Source organism: Saccostrea cucullata, unplaced genomic scaffold (genome assembly GCF_032062105.1).
Source record: "Saccostrea cucullata isolate Sc308-1 unplaced genomic scaffold, CSIRO_AGI_Scuc_v1 ctg3442, whole genome shotgun sequence".
NCBI lineage: Eukaryota > Metazoa > Mollusca > Bivalvia > Ostreida > Ostreidae > Saccostrea > Saccostrea cuccullata.
In genome coordinates this window covers 1-24756 of record NW_026932809.1, presented here as the reverse complement: position 1 = coordinate 24756, position 24756 = coordinate 1, and the positions used below count along the sequence as shown (strand labels likewise).

The following is a 24756-nucleotide window of genomic DNA, read 5'->3' as shown; positions in this document are numbered from 1 at the left end:
TGAACATTTTCAATGCACCAAACAGGATATTAATATAATATGTATTTTTAATCATCATGTAAGTAAACATGCATGCATATACATATACGAAAATTTTAAAGATAGCCCCACCCTTGAGCCTCATCCAATTGCCCCCTAGGGCATGAATTTCAAAACATTGATAGAAGGCTTATTGCTTAATAATACTCATGCAAATTGTTTGACTCATACTGATGTTCAGAAGTTTAAAAGAGTGATCTAGTAATGCACTTTCACTATATATAATCAATAGACACGCCCCGACCCCTAAACCCTTTATCCTGGGGCCACAAATTTAACAATTTTGGAAGAGGTACCCTTGATCATCTTAACCATGCACCTGGTTTATCTGCATTATTTACAGGGAGAAAGAAGTAGATTTCTAAAGAATTTTACATTTCCGCTATATGATCAATAGAGCCCCGCCTTTACTCCATAACCCCTGACCCCAGGGCCATGAATTTCACAATTTTGGTAGAGGACGCAATGCTGATTACAATCATGCCAACAGTTTGATTGCTTAGTGTCCAGGAGTAAAGAAGAAGATTTTTAAAGATTGCACTAATTTTAATGGTTTTGGCCCAACCCCACAGGCCCCAGGGGACCAAGGGCCATGAAATTCACAATTTTTGTTCCCCTTCACCCATAGATGCTTTGTGTCAAAATTGGCTAAAATTGGTTCAGTAGTTTCAGAGAAGAAGTTGAAAATGTTTAAATGTTAACACACGACGCACGACGGACGACGGACGACGGACGACGCACGACGACGGACGAAAACGGATAGCAATAGGTCACCTGAGTGACTCAGGTGACCTAAAAATCCTGGAAAACTGGTGTCTAGAAAGTGAGCCGTATATAATATTATAGTGATCAGGTGGGCAGAACATCCCATCTAGTCAAATTCAGTATAAAAATTTAAAAAATTAAAAGCCTGAAAATTAGAATGAAACACATCGGTCAAAATGAATCCAATGATAGGTTATATTTGTAAAAAGATCAATATAGCGACCATAACATGTAAGTAATGCTGACTTTAAACAAGGTTGGTGAAATCCCTGTAACAAACTTATCTGTCAGTAGCCTGCCTCGGTCTAAAAATCAATCGTTTTCGGAGCATAACCTTGCGATTGAGAACTAGAGTTAGAATTTGGGATGGACAAGAAGCTGCACTTCCCACCATCTTTGATATCGACAATTTAAAAAAAAAACGCCGTCCCTGCAACTTCTTTTGATCTAACAAACTAAAAACCGCATTTCTCTTCAAAGAAACAGAGAGAGAGAGAGGGGGGGGGGGGGGGGTCCTAAAGTTTTTATTGGATGCGGGGGTATGTATCAAAACCCTCTGAAACAATGTGACAAAAAACATAAACAAAATATATAAACGAAACGCAATAAACAAACAAGCAAAAAAATGGAAAGGGAAACTAGCCTATGTTGAAAACCAAACCATGTTTCTCTAATTGGATAGAATGACCGCTTCAAAAATTCCTCACAAACTATCCTATGTTTCCCAGATTCGTGCGGGGGGGGGTGTTCAATGTTATAATTTGGTTACTTTATTACAAATATTAAATGACGCTGAAAGTTATAGGATTGTGTATCTAAGGAAAACATTTTTTGATTTAAAAAAAAAACTACAAAAATGAAGAAAACAGCCCAGTCACAAATACAAAAACAAAACAAACAAACAAACAAACAAACAAAAACAAAACAGACACATTCTTTAAATATATATGGTACTAATCCCCAAAAGGGGAGATCCCCCCTTTTACCTCCTCTAACTATTAAAATAGATATGTGTTAATTGTGAGGTTCGTTCTTGAACTGTTTGATTAACTATGCGAAAAAGATTATTAAACCTTTTATTTTGAAAAATTCCGTTTTTCAAGTTGGACATTATAGGTTATTAATGTTGTGCATAATTAAATAAGCATTATAACGTACGTGCATCATGCGTTAAACTCGTCACCATTTTCCAAATACTAATATAAGGAATTTTGAAATTAAAATAAATGAAGTGTTTTAGCAAAAAAATATAAATAAACAAATTTATTAACTAAATTGTATATTGTGTTATTAAGTTTACTAATATTCAGGATTTACATATACATGTAAAAATGTACTTCTTTTTAAATAAATATTACATGAAATATTGTGATTTTAAGCTACAAGTAACTTTGAAATCTAAGTAATTTTTTAAATATTTTAATTCTAAGAATATAACTGAATTACATAATTAAGTGTGCATTGGTTACATTGGAGTCGGAAGCAAACTGAAAGTGAGAGGGAGGGGCTATTTGAAAAAGAAAGAAAAATTCAAATTTGAAAAAAAAATGACAAGAAAAAAAATTCCATTGTCCAAACTAGTAGTCTAAACCCAAAAATCCTATGGGTGGGTGGATAGGGGTGGGGGTGGGGGGTAGGATCCAATTTCTTTTTTTTAAAAGTCGCTTGGTCCGATTCTAATCGCTAAAAATATATATTCGTTTTTCTTCTTGAAAAATAATAGTCCATAAATTGTTTCAACTTTTGTCAAATTATATCCCCAAAGTCTTTTTCTTTTAAAAGATATCAAAATTCAAAAGTTAAAAAAATAATTTTTGTTAGGTCACACAAAAAATAATCCTATGTTGATCATTGTTGATATCGCGTGAAATCACCTTCGAAAATTTAAATTTATCGATTACATGTTTATCTCATGAAGAACAAACCCGAGCATTTTTTCACAACAAAGTACATATAATATACCTGTACACGGACAATATTTTAGCTCCTTAAAAAACCATTTAAAATATCTGATTTTCCTTTATTCTTTAAATATGCATATTAATATATAAATTACTATGGATTATATTCAATTGATTTCTTAATTTTGAAAAGATGTATTATGACCAAGGCTTCTACTAATAGAGAAAAAATACTCGGGTTTGCTTCATTATTAGATATATCCGATAAGCTCATTTTTTTCAAAATTGCTTTCACAACAGATCCTAACTTCCGTCAGGAACTACTGTTTGTCAATAAGGATTTTGATCTGCGTTTTCCATGTAAGGATTGTTGTAATAAACTATTAAATCAATCTTATAATTTATTTTTATATATTTTCTATGTAATGACGTACTTTTATTGTGTAAGATAATATTTGCCTGTTTCGGGTTAAGCGGCTTTAAACACTACCACTTACTCTTCTTTTTTTGACTACACTGTAACGTGTCTGTTGAAAGCAGGGGGAACTAACCCAATTTTACATTGTTCAATGCCTATATTATGTCTATCTTTGCAAAAAAGGGGTAAGCATCCCAAGCCACCCCCCTCCCGCGTTCCAGACACCTATGAATTAAATCACAGTTGTGAAAACCAAGTCATAAATATGTGTTTTTATGCTGTTGAATTTTGAACCGGTTTCATGATCAGAATTCCACGACCCGGCTCAGTTTTCAACGGACTAGGGTCTAAATTCAACACCTTTAGTCTCACTATTCAACGTTGAAAAATGACCCCCGAGTCAATTTTCAACCCGGGTCAAAATTCAACGTTACACACCGGCACAATTGCCATGAAAACAGACTTGAAAAGAAAGAAAGACAAGACAAAGAAGATACAGAAGAGTACAAGAAAAGAAGAGCATTGAAAAATGCCGAGAGCAAAAAAAGTCAAGAATCATCAGCAGTGAAAGAGGGGATCACATATGAAACTGATGCCGACATCAACAATAATGTAGACAACAGCATTACAGAAATACCCCCTCCCTTAACAAACCCATTCCAACACCCATAGCAGCTGGGCAGCATACATTTGTATACTTTGACTTAGAAACAACAGGTCTTGGTAAATATCATCATATATGCATTTCCATCTAAAAATGGTGACTGAATCATGATTTTGTGAATTGATGATAAAAATGCTTTTGACTTCTAATATTTGTTAAATCCGATATAGTTTAACTGGAGTGACGTAATTTTTTTACCATAGTTCTACCAACGGAAATACGAGGGTAGAACTATGGTAGATAAATTACGTCACTCCAGTTAAACTATATCGGGTTCGACGGTACTCTTGTTCAACATCAGTTACTCAAGTTCATAATCGAAGTCAGCCAGCGTAATTTTAACTGTACGGAACATAATAATAGTTTCGGAATGCATAGACTAAAAAATAAACGAAATAGTAAACATACTTGTGAAATATCATTTACCATGACTAGTCAGTTTTGTATGGGTAGAATACATGTAATTTGGTTTGATGAAATCAAAGATCCTATCGATAATTGATATTTACTAGAATCATTTTTTTAAAATTTCACCATACCGTATAAGCAGACATTTTACCGAGGATTTAATTTTGGCATTATCAGCGAGGGTGCTGAGATCGCTAAAATTGAATCTCGCTAAAAATGAATTGCATTTTATTTCTAATAGCTTCTTTAGTGAGAATTCTTACCCGGTAAATTGCTAAAATTGCATCTCGCTAAAAATAAAATACTACTTTTTAAGGATAAATCGCTAATTTTTCGTCTCGCTAAAATTTCCACTTATACGGTGTTAATTATTGTTCAAACAAAGTGAAAAAAGCTTTTTCTTTCCAAATCTTCTCTGATAATATTAATAATAATCTTCCTACAAATGCTCACTTAAAGATCTCAAAGTCTTAGATTTTAACACTTTGTTCAGATTTCATTTTTTGCTATTTTTATGAAAGAAAGTCTACAACGTGTCTATCTCGTGAGAAGGAGGGAGGTTGGATTGGTTGCTTTAAGCATCTTTGCAAAAGATTTTCTAAATACGGAACTTCCGAGATACGTATCCGATCCGGGTTGTATGCTTTGTTTGTGTCAATTGTTAGGCATACTCACTTCCGGTTTACAGAAAAATGGCATCAACTCCGCTGAACGATTTCGATTCCTGGCAAGTACCTGATCTAAAGCATTTTCTATCAACGAAGGGAATTACATGTTCCATCTATCTGAAGAGACATCTTATTAAATTATGTAAATTGGCGGTAGAAATCAATTTAGAAGATCTAGACGTAAACAATAATGACTTTGGTGCTTTCGACGTGCAACGCCGAACAGTAAATAAAGTTGTGTTACCACACATTAAGGATATTTCTGTCGATAAATGGTCATCAGATTTGAAAACATTACCTGACATAGAGATAGGAGATGTTATGGTGTGGCTTCTCCGTGTAGGATGGGACCCCCCACGTTTGAAAATGTATAAACAGGACAATGGCTACAAACTGTATACCAGTTCACATGTTGACAATGTCAAACTTCATTATTTTGAAAATGTAGCATGCTTCTATATTAAGTGTCAGACAGTCCCAGAAACCAGGCAACAGGCAGCACCCTACCAGACATGGATTCTCGTCAATGAGGGTGGACAAGTACAGTCAGGTGGATGCTCGTGTGTTGCGTAAGTATTGAAATGGTTACTTGAATACTAAACTGTAGAAGATTATTTGAATTCATGAAATATATTCATTTATTTCTTTGATATTAATAAATTTAAAAATTATATTCTTTTTTTATCAGTCAGGGGTGGTACTGAAATCAGTCATTTTTGAAAATGATGATTTTCAGTCATTAAATTGATTTTTAATAATGATGGAAATTCATCTTTTTTTAGTAAAATGATGAAAAACAGTCATTTCTATTTTGAAACTTATTTTAGAAATAGAGTTATCTCTGATATTAAAAATGACTGTTTTTCATCATTTTTTATCAAATTGTTAGGTCTGGGCGCACTTAATTATCTCATTAGTTTTACGGGGCGCACTAAATTATTTTGGTTTCAATTACTTGTCAAGATGTTTCTCTACACAAGGGTCTAGGGCAGGATAGTGTACTATATCTAATTACTGTAGTAAATGGGATGGGAAAATTGACTTGAGAATGGAAATATGATGAAAAGACGTCATATTTACAAAAATCAGAAAATTGTGTACATTATATACTAAGAAGAAATGACCATTATCAATCATTTTCAAAAATGACTGATTTCAGTACCACCCCTGACTGTTTATTAATTACAGAAATGATGGTTCGTGCAAACACTGTACAGCACTTCTTTTTTCCCTTTGTTCATTCAATGAAAGACACAAAGACAGACACACACTAGTCGGAACTGATGTCTTATGCTCATGGGATAAACCACGCTCTGCATCACGACCTGAAAAAATTCAGAATGTACAGGTTCACAACTCCAATTCGACAGCTGAAAATGATCAACACGGCCCTTGTCATACTGTATACAACCCTTGTAAAGGTCTTCAGAATGAACGTGAGATTGAAAAAAAATTATTTGATATGTGCAAGGACTCTAATTCACTTTTACTAGAAACACTTGACCCACCATCTGATTATGAAGATACTAGTGAGGATATTCCAGGATTACATGAAGTAATCAAAGAGGCAAGTCTAAAGAATATTTCTGTAACTTCACATTTACAAGCTGTATTTAATCCAGAAACCATCTTGAGAATAGCAGATATAACCAAGGATCAGAGTACAGGTATATGTGATGAATGGAAAAGACACAGACATGGACGTATAACTGCATCTGTTTTCTCAAAAGTGTTGCATTTTCGAGGATCAAAATCTTATGAAAATTACATTGTACGAGAAATAATGCAACTGGGGAGTCAAATGTTCCAGCAATTGCATATGGAAGAGAGAATGAAGCTGTGGCTAGACAGTTGTACTTTGATGAATACAAGAAAGGACATAAGTGTGCAAAATTGAATAACATTGGATTTCACATTTTCACCGAAAAACCGTACATGGGAGCAACTCCAGATGGTTTAATAATGTGTAAATGTTGTGGTAAAGGACTTATAGAAATAAAATGTTCTTATTCTCATCAAAATGAAACGCCATATGATATTGCAGGTGACTCTTCATACCATTTATACAGAGATGAAAGCAATGGTAGTGTACATCTTCGCCATGACTCACCATGGTATATCCAGATTCAGGGACAATTAGGTATTCTTTCCCTTCCATGGTGCGATTTTGTTTTTTATACCAAACGAGGATTACTTACTGACAGGATTTATTTTGATTGTGACATTTTTAATTCTATTGTACAAAAGTGTACACTTTTCTTTGAAAAGTACCTTCATAATGCTTTGCTATCACAGTGAAATAAAAACGCATACAGGACAAACAAATCTGTGCATCATTGACATGATAATTCAGTATTTTTTTCACTGTATTCAAATACACAAGACAGGTTTATTCTGTATGGTTTGTATTTAATATTTTTCACATTTACATTTTCTCCGATACTTGTGAGGAAAATAAAAACATAAAGTTTATGAATCAAATTCAGTAAAATGAGGTTAAATGTACTAGGTCATAGAGACTTCAATTTTTACTCCCTTCATCAAGTGTTCATAGTGCAGATGCCAATTTTTTTTCAGGATTCTTTGATATTTATAACGAGAAAGTTCATTATAATTGAGTTTTACAGCATCAAAACATTGAATTTTCATCTTGTGTTTTAACAATAATCCTGTACACATTCTGATAATCTATAAATTTAATAGAAAAAAATTAATAGCTTGTTATTATTCATATTTATTGTTCACCATATTTTCAGATATAGCAAGACAGCATAACATGATTTGAAGTGAGAATGCATACATAACATGATTGATATTTTTTCACTCTGATGCCTTTTACAACTCCACATTCTGATGGTTTTATTACATCTCCACATCAAAAATAACTTGCTTGAACAGAAATGAATATAAATATGTTACAATAGCTTTTTGTATTTTGATTGGCTTTCTTTTCCATCTTTAAAAATATCAGATGTAAGAAAAATTGTTAATATAAATTAGTTTTATGTCATGTACATGTAAACTTGCATCAACATCTTTGTAAAGGAATGTAGAATCAAAACATTGTACACTACATTAGAATATGTATTAAAGAAATTATCAGCAGTCAAAGAATGTATTTTAAATCAATAGCTATTATCCAAGTTAACAAGGTAAATGCAAGGAAAAAAAGTTGGTTCTCTTGTAAAATTATGAATGGAAAATGCACATTTTTTTTTTTACTTTTTAACAAGTGGAGAATCAATGTTGCACAGAAAAGCAGCTACAACCAAAATTTGATCTGCGATTGGTTTCAAGGTTAAAGGCATTATACCCGATAAAATTCGATAGGTCTTAAGTCGTTGAATGGCTCTTTCAACGTGAATGCGAAGTCTTGCAATTTGTCTTGTTTGTCTGATTTGTGTAGGTGATAGTGTCTTGCCCTTGCCCCAAGCACATTTCTGAGTGAATGGTGGAATCACTAATTTTGCTCTCTGTTCCAGCAAGTAATCTCTTATAACAAAACCACGATCTGCCATCACCTCGTCACCTGGTGAAATTTTATCAAGAAAACCACTGTTTGCTGTTATAAATCTATCGGATACATTTCCTCCCCAAAATTCGGATATAAAGGAAAATGCTCCAGATGGAGTTATGCCCACTAGTGCTTTAAAAGTATTATGATTCTTATAGTTACTGTATGTCTGGCTTTGAGCTGTTGGACTTCTTGGTTTCTGGATGAATACCTCAGTACAGTCGATAATTACACGAGTATTAGGAAATGATGCCTTAAATGATCTGGGCATAAATTTCCGTATTTTCTGCATGGATGGCCATTTAATCTGAGGAGCAAACACTCGATACATGTAGTTTATCCAAGTATTGAAGATTTGGGACACACGACTCTCCGATATTCCAAAAATATCCTTAAGAATACCCATGTTTAAATCCTGACGAATTCTAAGTAGCGTAAGAAGGTACTCGTGGAACATTGTGAGCTTTCTCTCAGGACCAGGTTTTCTAGCATTGCCCTCTTCATAGCGCTTTTCATCTATGCTATCTTTGCCAGACCAATATTTGAGTTTCTTGCTTGCATTTTCAAGTATGCCTATAGAAAAACAATGCAGCCTTTCATTATGGTTACTGTTCATAATGTAAATTATCACATCCTGGAAGAAAGTTTTGTTATTACTTTCATCAACACTTGAAAATTTATTGTATTTACACGCGAATGTTAAATGAATTTTATTGCAATAAATACTTACTGAATAGACCAAAAAGTATAGAAATACTGGGTAACCCAAAATATCTTCTGACTGATGCATCAGAGCTTGTGGCTTTATGAACAAAGATTTCACGCAAAACATTCCCTTTGGAATAACTGGCACTCTCTGTCTCCATGATGTTTATATCATGTACGGAAAGATCTGTTTGGACTTCTGCATTACTGTACTCTGGGTACTTTCTGTGTGCAGTACTGTATTCATGATCTGTGTGCAGTTCTAAAATTTGTAAAAGTACATAAACTATTTATGTAGAATACCATTATACCAATAAAAACAAGAATCTCAAAGTTAACTTGCATGCATTACATGTATTACCATAATATGTTAAGCTAAATTTTGGAAATTCATAAAGGACATCAAAATTAATGCCCATACTTTGTTTGATTTTAGTTGCTATTTTCCCATGCTTCACTTCTGCATTCTCCTCATTCACTATGGTGGTACTGACTGTGCACTCGCTATGTACGGGCAAAGGGATTACACTTCCATCATGAAGTACAGTGACACCCTAAAAAAAAATCAACATAGAAACATACTCATAGAAAATATTAATGTTAAAAGATGACACGAATACTCTTTATCAAATAAAAATCTAATCTGCAAATTTCATGGTCTGTATACATGTAGGTTGAAAATGTGAATTATGTACATGTACTTTCTAAATAAATCTAGGCAGTTCTTACTATGTACATAGAGTAGATTATTACACACCATTGTTGAAACCTGAGGTTGGCAATCTGCAGTATTATTGTTGAGATCCTTTAGAATCTCCCTTTTGTCAATGGATTTCCTGCTTCTCTTCAAAGGTGGGCCTTCTCCAAAGTTATTTCGAGGAAACAAGGTAGGTACTGGATGCTGTTCCGATGGACAGCCATCAACGAAATGTAAGGAACACACTCTGTGATGCCTTCCAGGATCATATTTTTCTTCGCGAAAAATCTGATTGAGCCACCTGCCGAAAAGGAAAAAAACTACATGTATTCAATTTAATGTTTACTACATCAAAAAACCAATTCAATTAATTATGTCACTTTTGTTTTGAACATGCACTGTAAACAATGACTTTCTAAACAACTATTAAATACTACATTCAGATTCTTATTCTGTTTGATATGAGTCACAAGATTTAAACACCAGGCTTCGGGGCCACCAACCCTGAGAATTTCTCAAATCTGAGATTTCTCAGAAAATCTGAGTTTTTCTCACCAAAATGTGCCACCAAACATATATTTTCTCAAACTCAGACTTATCTTTTGAACTTTTTCTCAAATCTGAGATTTTTTCTCACGTCTGAGATTTTTCTCAAAGATGCGTGCCACCAACGTTTTTTCCGACTCAGGTGAGAAAAAAATCTGAGATTTCTCAGAAAATCTTGAGATTGATAGATACCAGTCTCAAATAAAATCTCAAAGAATTATTTGATGGTAAAATGATCGCAAATGTTAGAACAATGCACACTTTAATCCATAAACACACCAAATTAACAAGCATGCACAAAATGAAAGTTAATTTCCATGCTGTAAGGAGGGGGGGGGGGGGGGGTCTTAATTATGCATATGTTTTAAAATACATGTATTGCCCACACATGAAATCAAGCATGCATTCAACATTTTATTAAACGGAAAAAAGGGAATTATATTAGTACATATCTATAAGAATTAATTAAATTAATTTATGAAATTCATATTTAATTTGTGCTGTTTGTGGCATAGCAAAATTGCATGTAATTCACAACGTTCCTATACAGGAAAGCCTGGAAATATGACTAGATAAAATATCAAACCTAATTGGCCCCGTCTTTTGTTTTTCTCCAGTATTTATATTTTACTATTTATTAGCCTAAATATAAATTGTAAGAGAATATAAAAAGAAATCTGTTTAAATTTCCATGTACAAATATTTCTGTTCCTTCGAAATAATATGTAAAACACCATCATGGATGATAGATTTGTCTAATTTGGTTCTTTAACTAGAGGTAATGTGAGCAATCAGCTCACTAAATGACCCCCCCCCCCCTCCGCGCCTCCCATATGAATATAATGGCAGTGTCCATGTTATGCTGTTGGAAATCCAAAATGTGTCAGATCAAAATGTAAAATAGGAGGTGCACAATGGCATTATGTACAGTGTAATAAAGATTCTGTGAAAGTCTCATCAAATTTCATTCGTGTGGTATGAGAGGAGTTGCGGATAAGAGATGGGTACCCCAAATAGTAACAGACAGACGGATGGACAGACAGCTAGACGGAAGGACGGCCATATTGATTACTATATACCTTCCCGTTTTCAAGCGGGGGATATATTAATAAATCTATACAATTTGGATCGACTTTATAACAACAAGATGAACAATGCGTTGTGATTAAATCCTTGATCGTTTATTTCATTTATAAGTATAAGCTTCATTTATGACCATTCTGAGATACATGTACATGTATATATCACAACAAGATCCACGAATGAAAATTTTTTAAATAAAAAATGTGATCCGTACGCGTGGTTTAATCAGTGTTACATCATTACGCAGTGAAACTTTTTAAAGAGATTAATCGGTTTCGCATGTTCATTAGGGCCACTCGTTATGCGAGATCGACTTGTATTGAGTTTCCAATGTAACAATGATTTTTGATCAAGCCGTGCAACATGCATATTCGTTGTTGATTTTTTTTTATATCTAATATGAAAAAACATAGACTTTACGAGATCATAGAAAAATAATGCAATGTGTTATTGCCTCTTCTGTATGTACTGAGTATGCGCTTAGTTCCACGAATTTTTAGCTGATTTTCTTCCTTCGATGGGAGGGGGTTACGAACTGAATATTCCTCTACAATATATTGAACAATTTCTCAAAAAATAGTCCTTTAAAACCAAGCATGCGTTTCTTACCCGCCCCATGGATATGTTCGCTGTTTATCTTATCGCATTTATCCACGTGCACAATTATGGAACGCTCCCGATTTATTAAAACATGTGAGAAATTCAGCTATATATCGAGGTTGTTTTTTTTAATTATTGTTTTAATTAAAAAAATCCATTTATTTACTTTCGATCTGCTAGAAAAAAAAATCACTTATTTTTATTCTAAATACATAAAGTTCTTATAACCCAAACATTTTTTTTTGCTATGGAGAATTAATATCTAACAAAGAACAAAAGCAAGAAAAATATTTATTATCAATGGGTCAGGGAATAGTCTTGATCCGCCTACCTGCTTCACGTAACATCACAATGGCGGAAGTGACGCCTCAGTGTATGTTTTTGTGTGTTTATGTCGACAGACGAGCCAAGACTACAAAGTTTTGATAGGTTTTTATGTTTTACTTCTGTATAAATATATTTACGAGGGTTAAATGAACATTTATTGCCGCAAATGTCGTAATGGAATCCCCTCTGTTGAATCACTAGAAAAAGTTAAAAGACGAAGAAAGTGGGGGATGTGTTTTCTTCGCGATCTACACCTCAGTATTTGCATGTACAACTGAATAAAGGTAAATTTAATCATTGATTCCACAAATTCTTGAAATATTAGAAAAAAGGCCGCATACAACAACGAAGATACTGCTGAGATTTTTCTCAAATCTCAGCTTACACGAGACCTATCTCAGAAATGGTGGTGGCACAGTGATTTTGGAAAATCTCAGGTGAGGCAGAATCCTGAGATTTAAGGCTGAGATTTGAGCTGAGATTTTTATAGGTTGGTGGCCCCGAAGCCTGGTAAATACATGTACAAGTACCATGTCAGTGTGGAAGTTCTTTTAAAAATATTAGAGTGCATGTATATTTATATAAATTCTATCAACTTCAAGGGTCTCTATGTGTACAGACACATGAATTTTCAACAATAAATTGCATTAAGTACTGCCCTCAATAAAAAATCTACTCCTCAATATATAAAAACACATATTCATGTATGTACATACTATAACCAATATAGGGAAGTTTTGCGTGTGTGTGTTTTTTTTTTAATAGTTCATGCAGGGCTTTTATTTCAATTTACTGTCAAACAATCAGGTGCCTGTGGTGCATTTTTTGGTCGTCAACAGTGAATTAAAACGTGTACTGATTAAAAAAACACAAAGTCAAACAATATTTAACTACATAATCAACCTACCTCAGGCGCGTAGCATCGTTTTTGGAAGTGAGGGGGCCAACCTGAGAAAATTTTTTTTTTACTTACCTGAAGAAGTTGACAAGCAAAAAAAAAAAAAAAAAAAAAAAAATTTGCCCGAAGTCGAAAATCCTATTTCGTGGGGGGGGGGGGGGGGGGGGGGGGGGGGGGGGGGGGGGGGGGGGGGGGGGGGGGGGGGGAGGGGGGGGTGGCTAACTTTTTTCAAGACCAACTTACTTTCAATTCAAACTTTTTGGGGTAAATTTTCTTATAACACTACCCTTTGCTGAAATGTGGGGGGGCAAACCTTCCTTTCATTAAACTTTTTCTATAGTAAAGATAATGTCGGGAGAAAAAGTGGGGGGGCCTGGCCCCCCCTGGCCCCCCCTGATACTACGCCCCTGTACCTGCGTCGCAGCGAAGGATTGCGATGCGGTCCTGGGTAGGCATGAAATGTCACACCTTTCATCCATGGATAGGCAGCTAAATTGGCTTTCTTCCGACCATCGGCAGTACAGCCAGGTACAGAGCACCAATATGAACTGGGTTCATCCGCTGATTTCTTTGTCTGCGTCCTTTCTTTTCCCATTCAAATCGCATTAGCGCGCGTCTGCTAACTTTCACTTTCTCGATGAGATTGCCTAACAATTTGTGCATTATCACGTGACAGAGATTCTAATTACTGAACCAAAAACGACCGTAACTACATATCTCGGAAGTTCCGTATTCTGAACTTGCTTATTTGAGTAAAAGAATGTTTTTACACATGTGGTCAATATTCACTGTACTGTGAGTGTGAAGAAATATACTACAGTGGACCTTCAGATATCCGGACGCCAGATGTCCGGATGCTTCAGTATCCGGACGATTTTTCATCGGAACGAAATTTTAAAATGTTATTCTGTCTTGTTTAACTGGTGATTCAGATATCCGGATGCTTCACATATCCGGACAAATTTACTGGGAACCAAAGCGTCCGGATAAATGAGGGTCCACTGTATATGATTTTCTCATTGGATTGTAATATAATGATCTTTAGTTCTTGATTCGATGTACATGTATTTAGACAAAAATCATCATTCTCAGGAAACTTTTTTTTCTCATCTGATGTGTACCGACTATCATTTAGAACCTTGTTTTTGAAAGCATCGTTTCTCTTCTTAAGAAATATATTTTAAATAATTGTTTAAAAGATTGGGGATCTTTTATAGAGTCATGTACTTTTACAATGCTTGTAATCAACTTTAGGTAAGAGATGTTTTGTTACTACTGATATTAAACAACAAAATTAAATCTACGCAAAGAAAAAAATGTGTACAAAAAGTTAAAATTTAATAACAACAATCAAGAACAATTTCTTAGGCTTGCAAGTGCCGATTTACATTTCACCCGTTTCAATTATACTTCGTTACCAGTTACCTGTATCCAGTTATAACGGTAAAATGTCCGAAGTAGAGTCTTGCTCTGTTATAACATTTCCTATGCGAATTACAGCTTTTCAAGAGCTTTTGTGATAATCATTTTAATTCTTTCATTATTTGTCTTTTTTAATGCCTTTTGTAGCTTTTGTTTGTCAATATCCATAATTTTAATGTATTTTTCTGAGAGGATACAGTCTACTAGTTCTTCATTTACATGTTCTACAGCTATATCCAGAATACTATGTCCATCACCCGTCCCACCTTTCAAATCCATGTTACATTCATGGAGAATGTCAAGAATAGTCTTTTCTCTGCCATGTCCTGTTCTTTCAACACCAAGATAGTGCACAGCTAGCCACTTGTAGTTCGTTGTCTTTTTATTTATTAGATCGGTTCGATTTGCTTTTACAAATTCATCAACTACATAACTACAAATGTTCACTTGTTTATGAAAACATGCTACATAAAGTAAAGTTTTCCCTTCGATAGTGAGGGAAGTAATTTTCAATCCACAAAAGATTAATTTTTTCAAAATATTTAGATTCCCACCTTTTGTTGCATAATGAAGTGCATTCCATTCCAGTTCATCGGCTTCATTTAAAAGTGTTTTATGATTTTTCAGCAGGTAATCAACGACCTTTTATGCCCATCTTCCTGATACTCGCACTATAGGTTGCTCTGTTTGATGTAATATTACATTATCTGACTCAAACACAACACCGTTTGAAGTTGAAAAAGGTCATTTATTATCAAATGACAATTTTGTAAAACTATTACAAAAATGAAAATGTAGTTTGATAGATTTACATTTATAAACCTTGCAGTGATACCAATATCACTACATGCAACTTCCAAATAGATCAAAACATTACTGTATAAAACTTTTACATCAAAGGTGGGGTAAGGTAAAAATGCCTTACCTACTGAAAAAAGAAATATGGAAAATTATTATCAAATTATTCACATCAATTAAGAACACTATAAATTTTTAACTATAAGGGAGAGGTGGGAGGGTTGTTCAAAATTAAACTTGTATTTCCATACAAATATGGCGCTGCCACTGATTGTACTCAATCTGATACTGCGGCTGTTGGAAAAACAAGACTGCACAAAAGTATTAGAGTTATCTCGCTTGTCCCACTTTCAATACACAAGAAATGGGCATAAAATCATTTATGAACATAAATAGCATTTATGCCCATCTTCCTGATACTCGCACTATAGGTTGCTCTGTTTGATGTAATATTACATTATCTGACTCAAACACAACACCGTTTGAAGTTGAAAAAGGTCATTTATTATCAAATGACAATTTTGTAAAACTATTACAAAAATGAAAATGTAGTTTGATAGATTTACATTTATAAACCTTGCAGTGATACCAATATCACTACATGCAACTTCCAAATAGATCAAAACATTACTGTATAAAACTTTTACATCAAAGGTGGGGTAAGGTAAAAATGCCACTTACTGCCAATGACAGGCAGATCTGAACTGTCATCAGCAGTAATCCCCACCCAACCCTAAGTGCGAGTCTTAATCTTACTACAATAGAAGTATCCCTAAAATTCATACAAACTGGATACAAACAATGAAAAATAACACATTACCAACATACAAAGAAACTATTTCAACTCTTGTAAAACAATACCATATTATTATGCCTTGTACGCAAAGTTTGTTAGATACATAATTACATCAAAACTTTACTACTTCTTGATACAACCAGATGCTCCTGTCATCATGATTGAAAATGTTTTTTCTAAGCCAATGTCCTCTTTGCTGAAACAAATAATGTGTCAAACTTGTTCACATATTTTGACAATTTCCAAACTTTCATATTCTCTATTACTGGTTTGATATTTATTTTACAATCAGATGCTCTTGTCACCATGATTGGGTATAATTTGTGACACCAGTAATTAACACACTTGATAGACATCAACCAAGTAAATTACTCAATATTTTATATAGGATCTCAACTCAAAGTTGATTTGAAATGTCATGAATTATAATCTGACCAGATGCTCCTGTCACCATGATCAGGTATCATTTTGTGACACCAGTAATTAAAACATTTGATTGCAATCAACCAAACAAGTAAACAAATTTCTCACTATTTTATATGAACTCAACTCAAAGTAGATTTGAAATGTCATGAATTATAATCTGACCAGATGCTCCTGTCACCATGATCAGGTATCATTTTGTGACACCAGTAATTAAAACATTTGATTGCAATCAACCAAACAAGTAAACAAATTTCTCACTATTTTATATGAACTCAACTCAAAGTAGATTTGAAATGTCATGAATTATAATCTGACCAGATGCTCCTGTCACCATGATCAGGTATCATTTTGTGACACCAGTAATTAAAACATTTGATTGCAATCAACCAAACAAGTAAACAAATTTCTCACTATTTTATATGAACTCAACTCAAAGTAGATTTGAAATGTCATGAATTATAATCTGACCAGATGCTCCTGTCACCATGATCAGGTATCATTTTGTGACACCACTAATTAAAACATTTGATTGCAATCAACCAAACAAGTAAACAAATTTCTCACTATTTTATATGAACTCAACTCAAAGTAGATTTGAAATGTCATGAATTACAATCTGACCAGATGCTCCTGTCACCATGATCAGGTATCATTTTGTGACACCAGTAATTAAAACACTTGATTGCAATCAACCAAACAAGTAAACAAATTACTCACTATTTTATAGGAACTTAACTCAGAGTAGATTTGAAATGTCATGAATTACAATCTGACCAGATGCTCTTGTCACCATGGTCATAACTCATTACCTCAACCTCACCTCGTGAGCAGTCAAAGGCTTACAAAGGGGATTCGAATGCACTTTTTGAAAGCGTCTGATGACCCACAGCCCCATTGCTTTAATTTTTTGCTCTAGAACTCCATTGGAAAAAGCCGTTGTGGCTGCTCAGATTCTAAAGCTGTGACCTTTATATCATTTACAATCTACCCCACACCAATTCAATGACAAACATAACTGATCTGTACAATATTTCCATGACACTGGTGACCCATCCATGAAAGTAAAAAGAGGACCAGAAGTTGGTTTTTATAATTGAAAATATGACCATAGGGCCTGAACAAGACATATTGTGTTATCTTTGCAGTTATTTTTCACATGCAAAGTGTAAAATTGACCTTTACCATGTTTGAAAGTTTTCATAGTCAACTCCAACCCTATTGGGCAGTCTGAAATATTTTCTAAAAATGTACAAATTGTATACTGTCAATAAATGACAATTTCTGTCTTTTGAAGCTGTAAATTTTGCAATCCTAAGAAAACAGTGAAAATGCCACTAAATACACACTTTTCATAAGTACCTGTACAAAATATAAACTTGTTGTATATTGTAAAGAAGCTATCAGCTGTTTAAGAATGATTTGTGTTATAGGTAACCTAGTGTCCACTAAGCTTGTCTTTTTCTTGTAACCTTGTAATCATTTTTTCACTAAAAGTTGGGGCTTTCATATTTCATATTATGCTGAAACATAGGTTGCCAGTAACAATAAACTATAAACAAAATGATATCTTAAGCTTTTGCTTTTGCTGGTACACCTTTAGTTGGCAAAGCAAAATGATGACACCAAATAATGGTAATAATCAATTGCCCTTTGATAAGTATTATGAGTTGATGATGCTAATTCCTGATTTATTAGGTCTGAAGCTATTGATTCTAAACTTTGAGATTGTCCTCGTTGTTATGGCATGCTACAGGGTTGTTGTAGGAAAATTTTTGAAGGGGCTGTGGAATCTGCTGGCAAGAAAGATGATCAGCTAAAACTTTATCTAAACCCGATACATGTTTTCCTTGAAATAAATATTGTGTTTAAAATATTGCACTACTAAATGACAAACAAGAACCATGATTGACTTTACTTTAGGTTTGTTTGTTGATGATGTGCACAACAGCCTCATTATCCGTGAAAAAAAAAATTAATAATAATACATCGATTTTCTGACTGATCTGCCCAAAGCTGAACTGCAAGTACACTGGGAAATAACTCCTTTTATTGTAATATGATAGGTTTTCCAGGTTTTAGGCCATAATAAGCATTTAAATCCGCTAGAGCTTCCTTGATGAAAAGGTTGAGTTAACTCAATTGACAGATCAATCAGACGCCTAAGAAATGGTCGTCCTGAAATGATCACTGAACAGGCGCAGTTTAACAAACCTATTACAGACTGTAACTCTAGTAATGTTATAGATTTTTTAGACTTGTGAATTTGTGAAGGTGTCTAGCTTTAGTTAACTTGTCTTGTGGTAAACATGACTCCATCAAAATAGAATCCAACTCAATACCCAAAAATATAAGCGAAGTGCAGGGAAGGACAGTTTTTAACTCCTTAATATCCTTGAACAAAATCAAGAACTAGTCTCCCATGTAAGCCTAACTTGTTTTCACATACCCAATGTACTGCAGTACTGGATTCTTCAAATAACTGACAAGAAAAATTTAGTCACATAGGGAGAGTTTTGTCAAAATAGTATTCTATGTCTAAAGTAAAACCCAACCCAAAATTCCTAATCTGAACAATGTATTGGAATAATTTTATATGCATTTTGAATATCCAATTTAAACAACCCACAATTTTTCCCATATATGCGCATTAAACCTACTGCATCTTCTACCTCCTGATATTGAACAGATTTGAATTTATTAAGAATACCCGAAACCCAGAATTAAGACCTACTTTGGATTTACCCAAACTAATAGCCAGTGCCTCACTAGGGATTTCTGAATTTAATGTTTGTTTTTGGGCTAGATTTCACACTCCCCTTCTAAGTTTTCACTGATTTCAAAGCCTTTATTATTATTCTTATTTTTGATTCCTAACAAATTTCCAAATCAACAAATTTACTTCCCCAGATTTTGCTTTTTATCTTAGAATCTACACCGAGACCCTATGGCCTAATGATACAGGGATTCTTGGCTTGAATGATTGTTGCTTGTTGGAGTGTCACTTGCGACTTCCTCTTGTTGTAAATTAACTGGTCTTGTAACCACCCCCATAGGCTGTAGGCCTATTACCAATATTCATTTCTATAATTGGATGTTAGCATGTATGCCTAATTTAAACAAATCATGTCAAGAATTCAACCTATCTATGACTGATAAAATTATCAGCTTTAATGTGGCAAAATTATTGTTGATTTACTCATCCAAATATTAGCCCATATCAGGCAATAGGATAAAATTACCCATTAGACCTGACTCTAGGGTAATTCTTTAAACATATCATTGTTTATATTTTAAAACAATCTGTATAATTACAGTGCACTAGTGAAATAGAGCTACACAATGTATCAAGAAACCATTGCAATATCAGTAATTAATTCACTATCCCTAGTGAAGCATTGCAAAAGAATTATCGCATTTGTAACTTGATAAAATTAACAAGATTCAGCACTAATGAAGACGTGATAAAATTAATTTAAATTATCACTTATTATTGCGATAGAATTATCTCATTTATAACTTGAAAGAATTATCAAGATTCAGCACTATTGAAGACGTGGTAAAATTATCACTAATATCGATAGAATTATCGCATTAATAACTTGATAGAATTATCAAGATTCAGCACTGATCAAGACGTGATAAAATTATCACTAACTGCGATAGAATTATCGCATTTATGACTTGATAGAATTATCAAGATTCAGCACTATTGAAGATGTGATAAAATTATCACTAATTGCGATAGAATTATCGCATTAAAACTTGATAGAATTATCAAGATTCAGCACTGATCAAGACGTGATAAAATTATCACTAATTGCGATAGAATTATCGCTTTTATGACTTGATAGAATTATCAAGATTCAGCACTATTGAAGACGTGATAAAATTATCACTAATTGCGATAGAATTATCGCATTTATAACTTGATAGAATTATCAAGATTCAGCACTGATCAAGATGTGATAAAATTATCACTTATTGTAAAGCATAGCGATAGAATTATCGCATTTGTAACTTGATAAAATTATCAAGATTCAATAATACATTAAAATACCACTAATTGTTCAGTATGTGCAAAATTACCACTCATACTTGAACATGTGGCAAATTATCACAGGCTCTACTGCAACTCCTGCAATAGAAAAAGTTTCCAGACTAACTGTTCTAAGTAAAAATAAATGCTCGATCACAAGGGTCCCTTGCTGTATTTCCCACTCTTGGACTGGCTCTCTACAGTGCATCTAATATGTGATTAAACCGAAAACTGCTGAAAGTATAACATTGTGTCATATATGCATAATAAGCTACATATACATGTATTGCCTGTTTCATAAATTTAAAATGCAAATTAATTATAATTGTTATATGGCTATATGACATACAAAATATTTAGCTAGCTATCACTTGTACTATGTATCACAGCACCCCTGATTGCCCTGTAATATTTACATTGCCAATATGGTTCATATGGTTCATCATCACAAAAGTTATTCACTACAGAGTTCTTCAAGCCCTTTAACTTCCAGTACACAACCTGCCTTCTGTTTTTAACTTCTTTTAAAAATTGATTTGCCAAGACTATTTACTTATTATATAAAACAACTCGGCAGTGTCTGGTGGAATATCTTGGTAAAAACTGACACACATATATCTAGGCCTATAGTGTATTTAAATGATACCGGTTTAAAAACAAGTCACATGTCGCCATTATTTTTGACACAATTTCCCTTACCGAGTCCTCATCAGCATGCGGCTGATCGATATCGTTTCCCGCAATATGTAAAATTAGCTTCGGTCGGTTAGTGGTCGGTTCCTTTGAATCTCCTCTTCTAGCACTCTAATGTCCATACTTCGGCCTATTCTGCCCCCACTAATCCCAATGACCGAAATCGCTACATTTTTTACATTAAATATAATTGTTTTAATGTTGTCTCTATTTCCTCGCATAATGATATAAGCGTCGAAAATGTGTTGAATTCCTTGGAAATCCAAAAGATCACATCACGAGAAGTCCATCAAATGTATTAATTGTGCACTGGACACGCTGTAAGCCAACTTGCTTGTTCAAAATTAAACTTGTATTTCCATACAAATATGGCGCTGCCACTGATTGTACTCAATCTGATACTGCGGCTGTTGGAAAAACAAGACTGCACAAAAGTATTAGAGTTATCTCGCTTGTCCCACTTTCAATACACAAGAAATGGGCATAAAATCATTTATGAACATAAATAGCATTTCGTTTGCATATTCACAAGCTATATGTAAAGTTGTTTTTCCACTTTTGGTTTTGATTTCAATAAGATTTTCTTTTTTACATTGTTTAAGTATATCAAAAAAGGCATAGTTATTTGCTCTTGCAGCAAAATGAGCAGCATTCCATCCACAGGTATCTATTGTAAAGATGTCAATTTGATTTTCATTTTCAATTACATGTTTACAGAAAGTATTATCATTTGCCAAGCAAGCTATGTGTAAAATATTAAGACCATTTCTTGTTGTTTTTGCCATATCAAGACATGACGGTGTGTTCATATCTCTCCTTTTCATAGTTTCCAGAAGGTCTAATTTACCAATCCATGCAATCCAATGGATTGATTCAAAGCTTGGAGTAATTTTCTTTTCTGAATCTTCATGAATTTCAGGTCTTTGTTTTGTATCAGATTTGATGCCACAAAGCAGTTCCTCATATTTTGTAATTAGGTAAATACTCATTTCCTCTTGACCTTCTCTTATTGCATAGTGCAGAACCGTTTGACCTCTATTACATTTAACATCAACTTTCAGGCTGTTATCAGTTTGTAAAATATCATCAAATATTCGAGTTGAACCTCCAATTGCAGCATAATGAAGAAGTGTAAGACCATCCTCGTCTCTTTGTCGCAAAATGTCCTTTCTATAGTCCTTTTTTTTTTACCCGTGAAGAAAGTAGGTGGTGAAACCCATTGTATCCTCCAATTTGCATTGTTGTTTTAAAAGACTAAACAATTGAGCGTTTTCAATGGTGTATTCGGCTAAAATTTCTTTCGCAATGTTGTCTAAAAATTAAAAAAGAAAGTTTTGGACGTATACCTTGATGCTTTGGGTAAATACACGTATACCTACTTTAAGGTATTTCATCTGTTTTACTCTATCTATTAAAGTTCTATTCTTGTTAGTATTTTACATGAATTTTATAGATAAATCCTAAATCCCAAAATTGGATAAAGCATATGGATCTTGAATGTGATAGCTATACTGAAAGGAAAAAGAAACGCAGGGTAGCATAATTTTCAATAAAAATTTGACCACATGACCTAAAATTACGAAAATTGGTCAGACGGGAAATTAAGTTACTGTGCATCAAAATCAGTATTCAGAATTACTCAACCGTAAAATTTATGACGTCACGTAGGGAAAACGCTAAAAAGCCCAAAACACGTGCAATTTGATAACGACAAGTTTGTCAACAAATCTTGTTGCATTATTTGATGCATATGAGGTATGCACTTCGTTTTTCAATATTAAGAGACATTATGAATTTATTGCAATCTTGGCTCAGTTTACGGAAGTTCAATGGGGTCTTGTTTTCGAATTGCCTAATTAATGAAAAAGGCAACAACGGTTTACTAAGTTGTCTCTTGTAAATTTTCCCCCATAAAACATTTTACCCGTTGTCAGAGAGGGTCTGGAGTGGTTTTCAATCAACCGTGACGATGACGATAACGCGAAACAGAGCCATGTTACGAGCGGATTATTCGTCCTGCCATCTCTTAAATCGCCACCTTACTACCACAAAAACAGCCATTTATAGAGAAGACGATTATAATCATTACATTCATACGAAATTTGAAAGAAAACAATTCCGCAATTTGGTTTTTTGAGCCAGTCAACTTACTGTTGTATTCCTCTCACTGGCGCATGCGCGCGCCGTTTGACTTATTTTTTTGTGTGGTTACCCATGCTAAATATAGCCAGGGTTTGAAAGATAAACACTCTGATGAAATACCATGCAAAGGAGAAATAAGACTATGACAGATGCACGAGATAGACATTGAAGATAATGAATGTTTTCGATTTTCACTTTTGGAGGGTATCGTCATTTGAGCTTCAATAACTCATGAATAATTAGACAAAATCATATGTGAATTTGGTTATATCTTTTTGAAAGGTGATTTTAAAAGTTATATAGGAAAACTTACAAGTATTTTAAGGAAAACAAATTTAATTAACCTCAAAAGTTTACCCTGCGTTTCTTTTTCCTTTCAGTATATAATTTGAAATGTGTATTTAAACATACATAGTAATTTGATGCAAATTTCGAATTTTCTTACCTTGAACGCAATTATAAGAGCTTGTTTTTCCTATTTATTTGATATTAAAAGCAACTTTCTCTTTTTAAAAAATACCGTCATTTTTTAATTTTTAAATGATAAAATGCTCTTTAGCATCTTACTGAATAAAAAAATGATAAAAGAAACGATCTTTACTTCCAACATTTTCTTAAATGATAGTTATTGTGTCCAGTATAAATAATTAACTTAATATAATGTGATAAATACTGTAGTAATCTGATCTGTTACCCTCTTTCCAACCTTCACATAACTAACCGTGTACGGGAAAAGTTTACTGTAATAGAGCCTGCACAGTATGCATTTTCATGTCCATTAGGTATTGTCAAAATTAAATTATGTAACCACTTCGTCTGAGAAGAGCATAAATATTATGTCCACCCGTTATTGTAACCTTCCTTTTATTTAAACCCACTTGCTTCTTACAAATAATTATTACCTATCATGGTATCTTCCATTACGGGATCATTTTCTGCAACAATGAAAATGAAGTGGAGAAATAATTTATAAATTGACTATATACGTAAGATGTATATAATTACATGTAAGAAAATTATTTTGAATAGATAATAAAAAAAATATTATGAATTCATGTATTTTATTTTTGACCAACCTTCTCTCTGTGTTTGTGTCTGAGCATCAATACCGTCGATTTCGTCGCTTGATGATTCATTCTCTGCAACTAAAGAGATACAAAGTTGAAAAGGATTTGTTTTATTTATTTAATTTGTTTTATTTACTCAGGTA

At 33.6% G+C, this 24756-nt stretch overlaps 2 protein-coding genes and 2 long non-coding RNA genes across 4 annotated transcripts; 1 reads left to right on the top strand and 3 right to left on the bottom strand.

Moving 5' to 3' along the window:
- Positions 1–4861: 4861 nt before the first annotated feature.
- LOC134236192 (uncharacterized) lies at positions 4862–6760 on the top strand. Its single transcript, XM_062718359.1, has 2 exons — positions 4862–5432; positions 6052–6760. The coding sequence occupies exons 1-2, from the start codon at positions 4888–4890 to the stop codon at positions 6758–6760; spliced, it is 1254 nt and encodes a 417-aa protein (XP_062574343.1). The 5' UTR covers positions 4862–4887.
- A 1321-nt stretch (positions 6761–8081) lies between these two features.
- Positions 8082–10251, bottom strand: LOC134236196 (uncharacterized). Its single transcript, XM_062718360.1, has 4 exons — positions 9840–10251; positions 9504–9636; positions 9108–9344; positions 8082–8950 (listed from the first exon to the last, which is right to left on the bottom strand). Exons 1-4 carry the CDS (start codon positions 9840–9842, stop codon positions 8082–8084), a joined length of 1242 nt encoding a protein of 413 aa, XP_062574344.1. The 5' UTR covers positions 9843–10251.
- Positions 10252–15382: 5131 nt separating this feature from the next.
- LOC134236195 (uncharacterized) lies at positions 15383–18774 on the bottom strand. The gene is made up of 2 exons (XR_009985562.1): positions 18675–18774; positions 15383–18130 (listed from the first exon to the last, which is right to left on the bottom strand). It is a non-coding gene; the product is annotated as an uncharacterized LOC134236195 (long non-coding RNA).
- Positions 18775–21931: 3157 nt separating this feature from the next.
- On the bottom strand, positions 21932–24693 carry LOC134236194 (uncharacterized). Its single transcript, XR_009985561.1, has 3 exons — positions 24623–24693; positions 24449–24481; positions 21932–22716 (listed from the first exon to the last, which is right to left on the bottom strand). It is a non-coding gene; the product is annotated as an uncharacterized LOC134236194 (long non-coding RNA).
- Between the last annotated feature and the right edge of the window lie 63 nt (positions 24694–24756).

Bases quoted from the DNA above. Each gene is read 5' to 3' on its own strand.
- LOC134236192 (XM_062718359.1), top strand. From the start codon at position 4,888: ATGGCATCAACTCCGCTGAACGATTTCGATTCCTGGCAAGTACCTGAT. The intron at 5,433-6,051 runs GTAAGTATTGAA...TATTAATTACAG, and splicing joins GGTGGATGCTCGTGTGTTGC to AAATGATGGTTCGTGCAAAC.
- LOC134236196 (XM_062718360.1), bottom strand. The intron at 9,345-9,503 runs GTATGGGCATTA...TACAAATTTTAG, and splicing joins AGCAACTAAAATCAAACAAA to AACTGCACACAGATCATGAA. The intron at 8,951-9,107 runs GTAAGTATTTAT...GTTTTTCTATAG, and splicing joins TATACTTTTTGGTCTATTCA to GCATACTTGAAAATGCAAGC.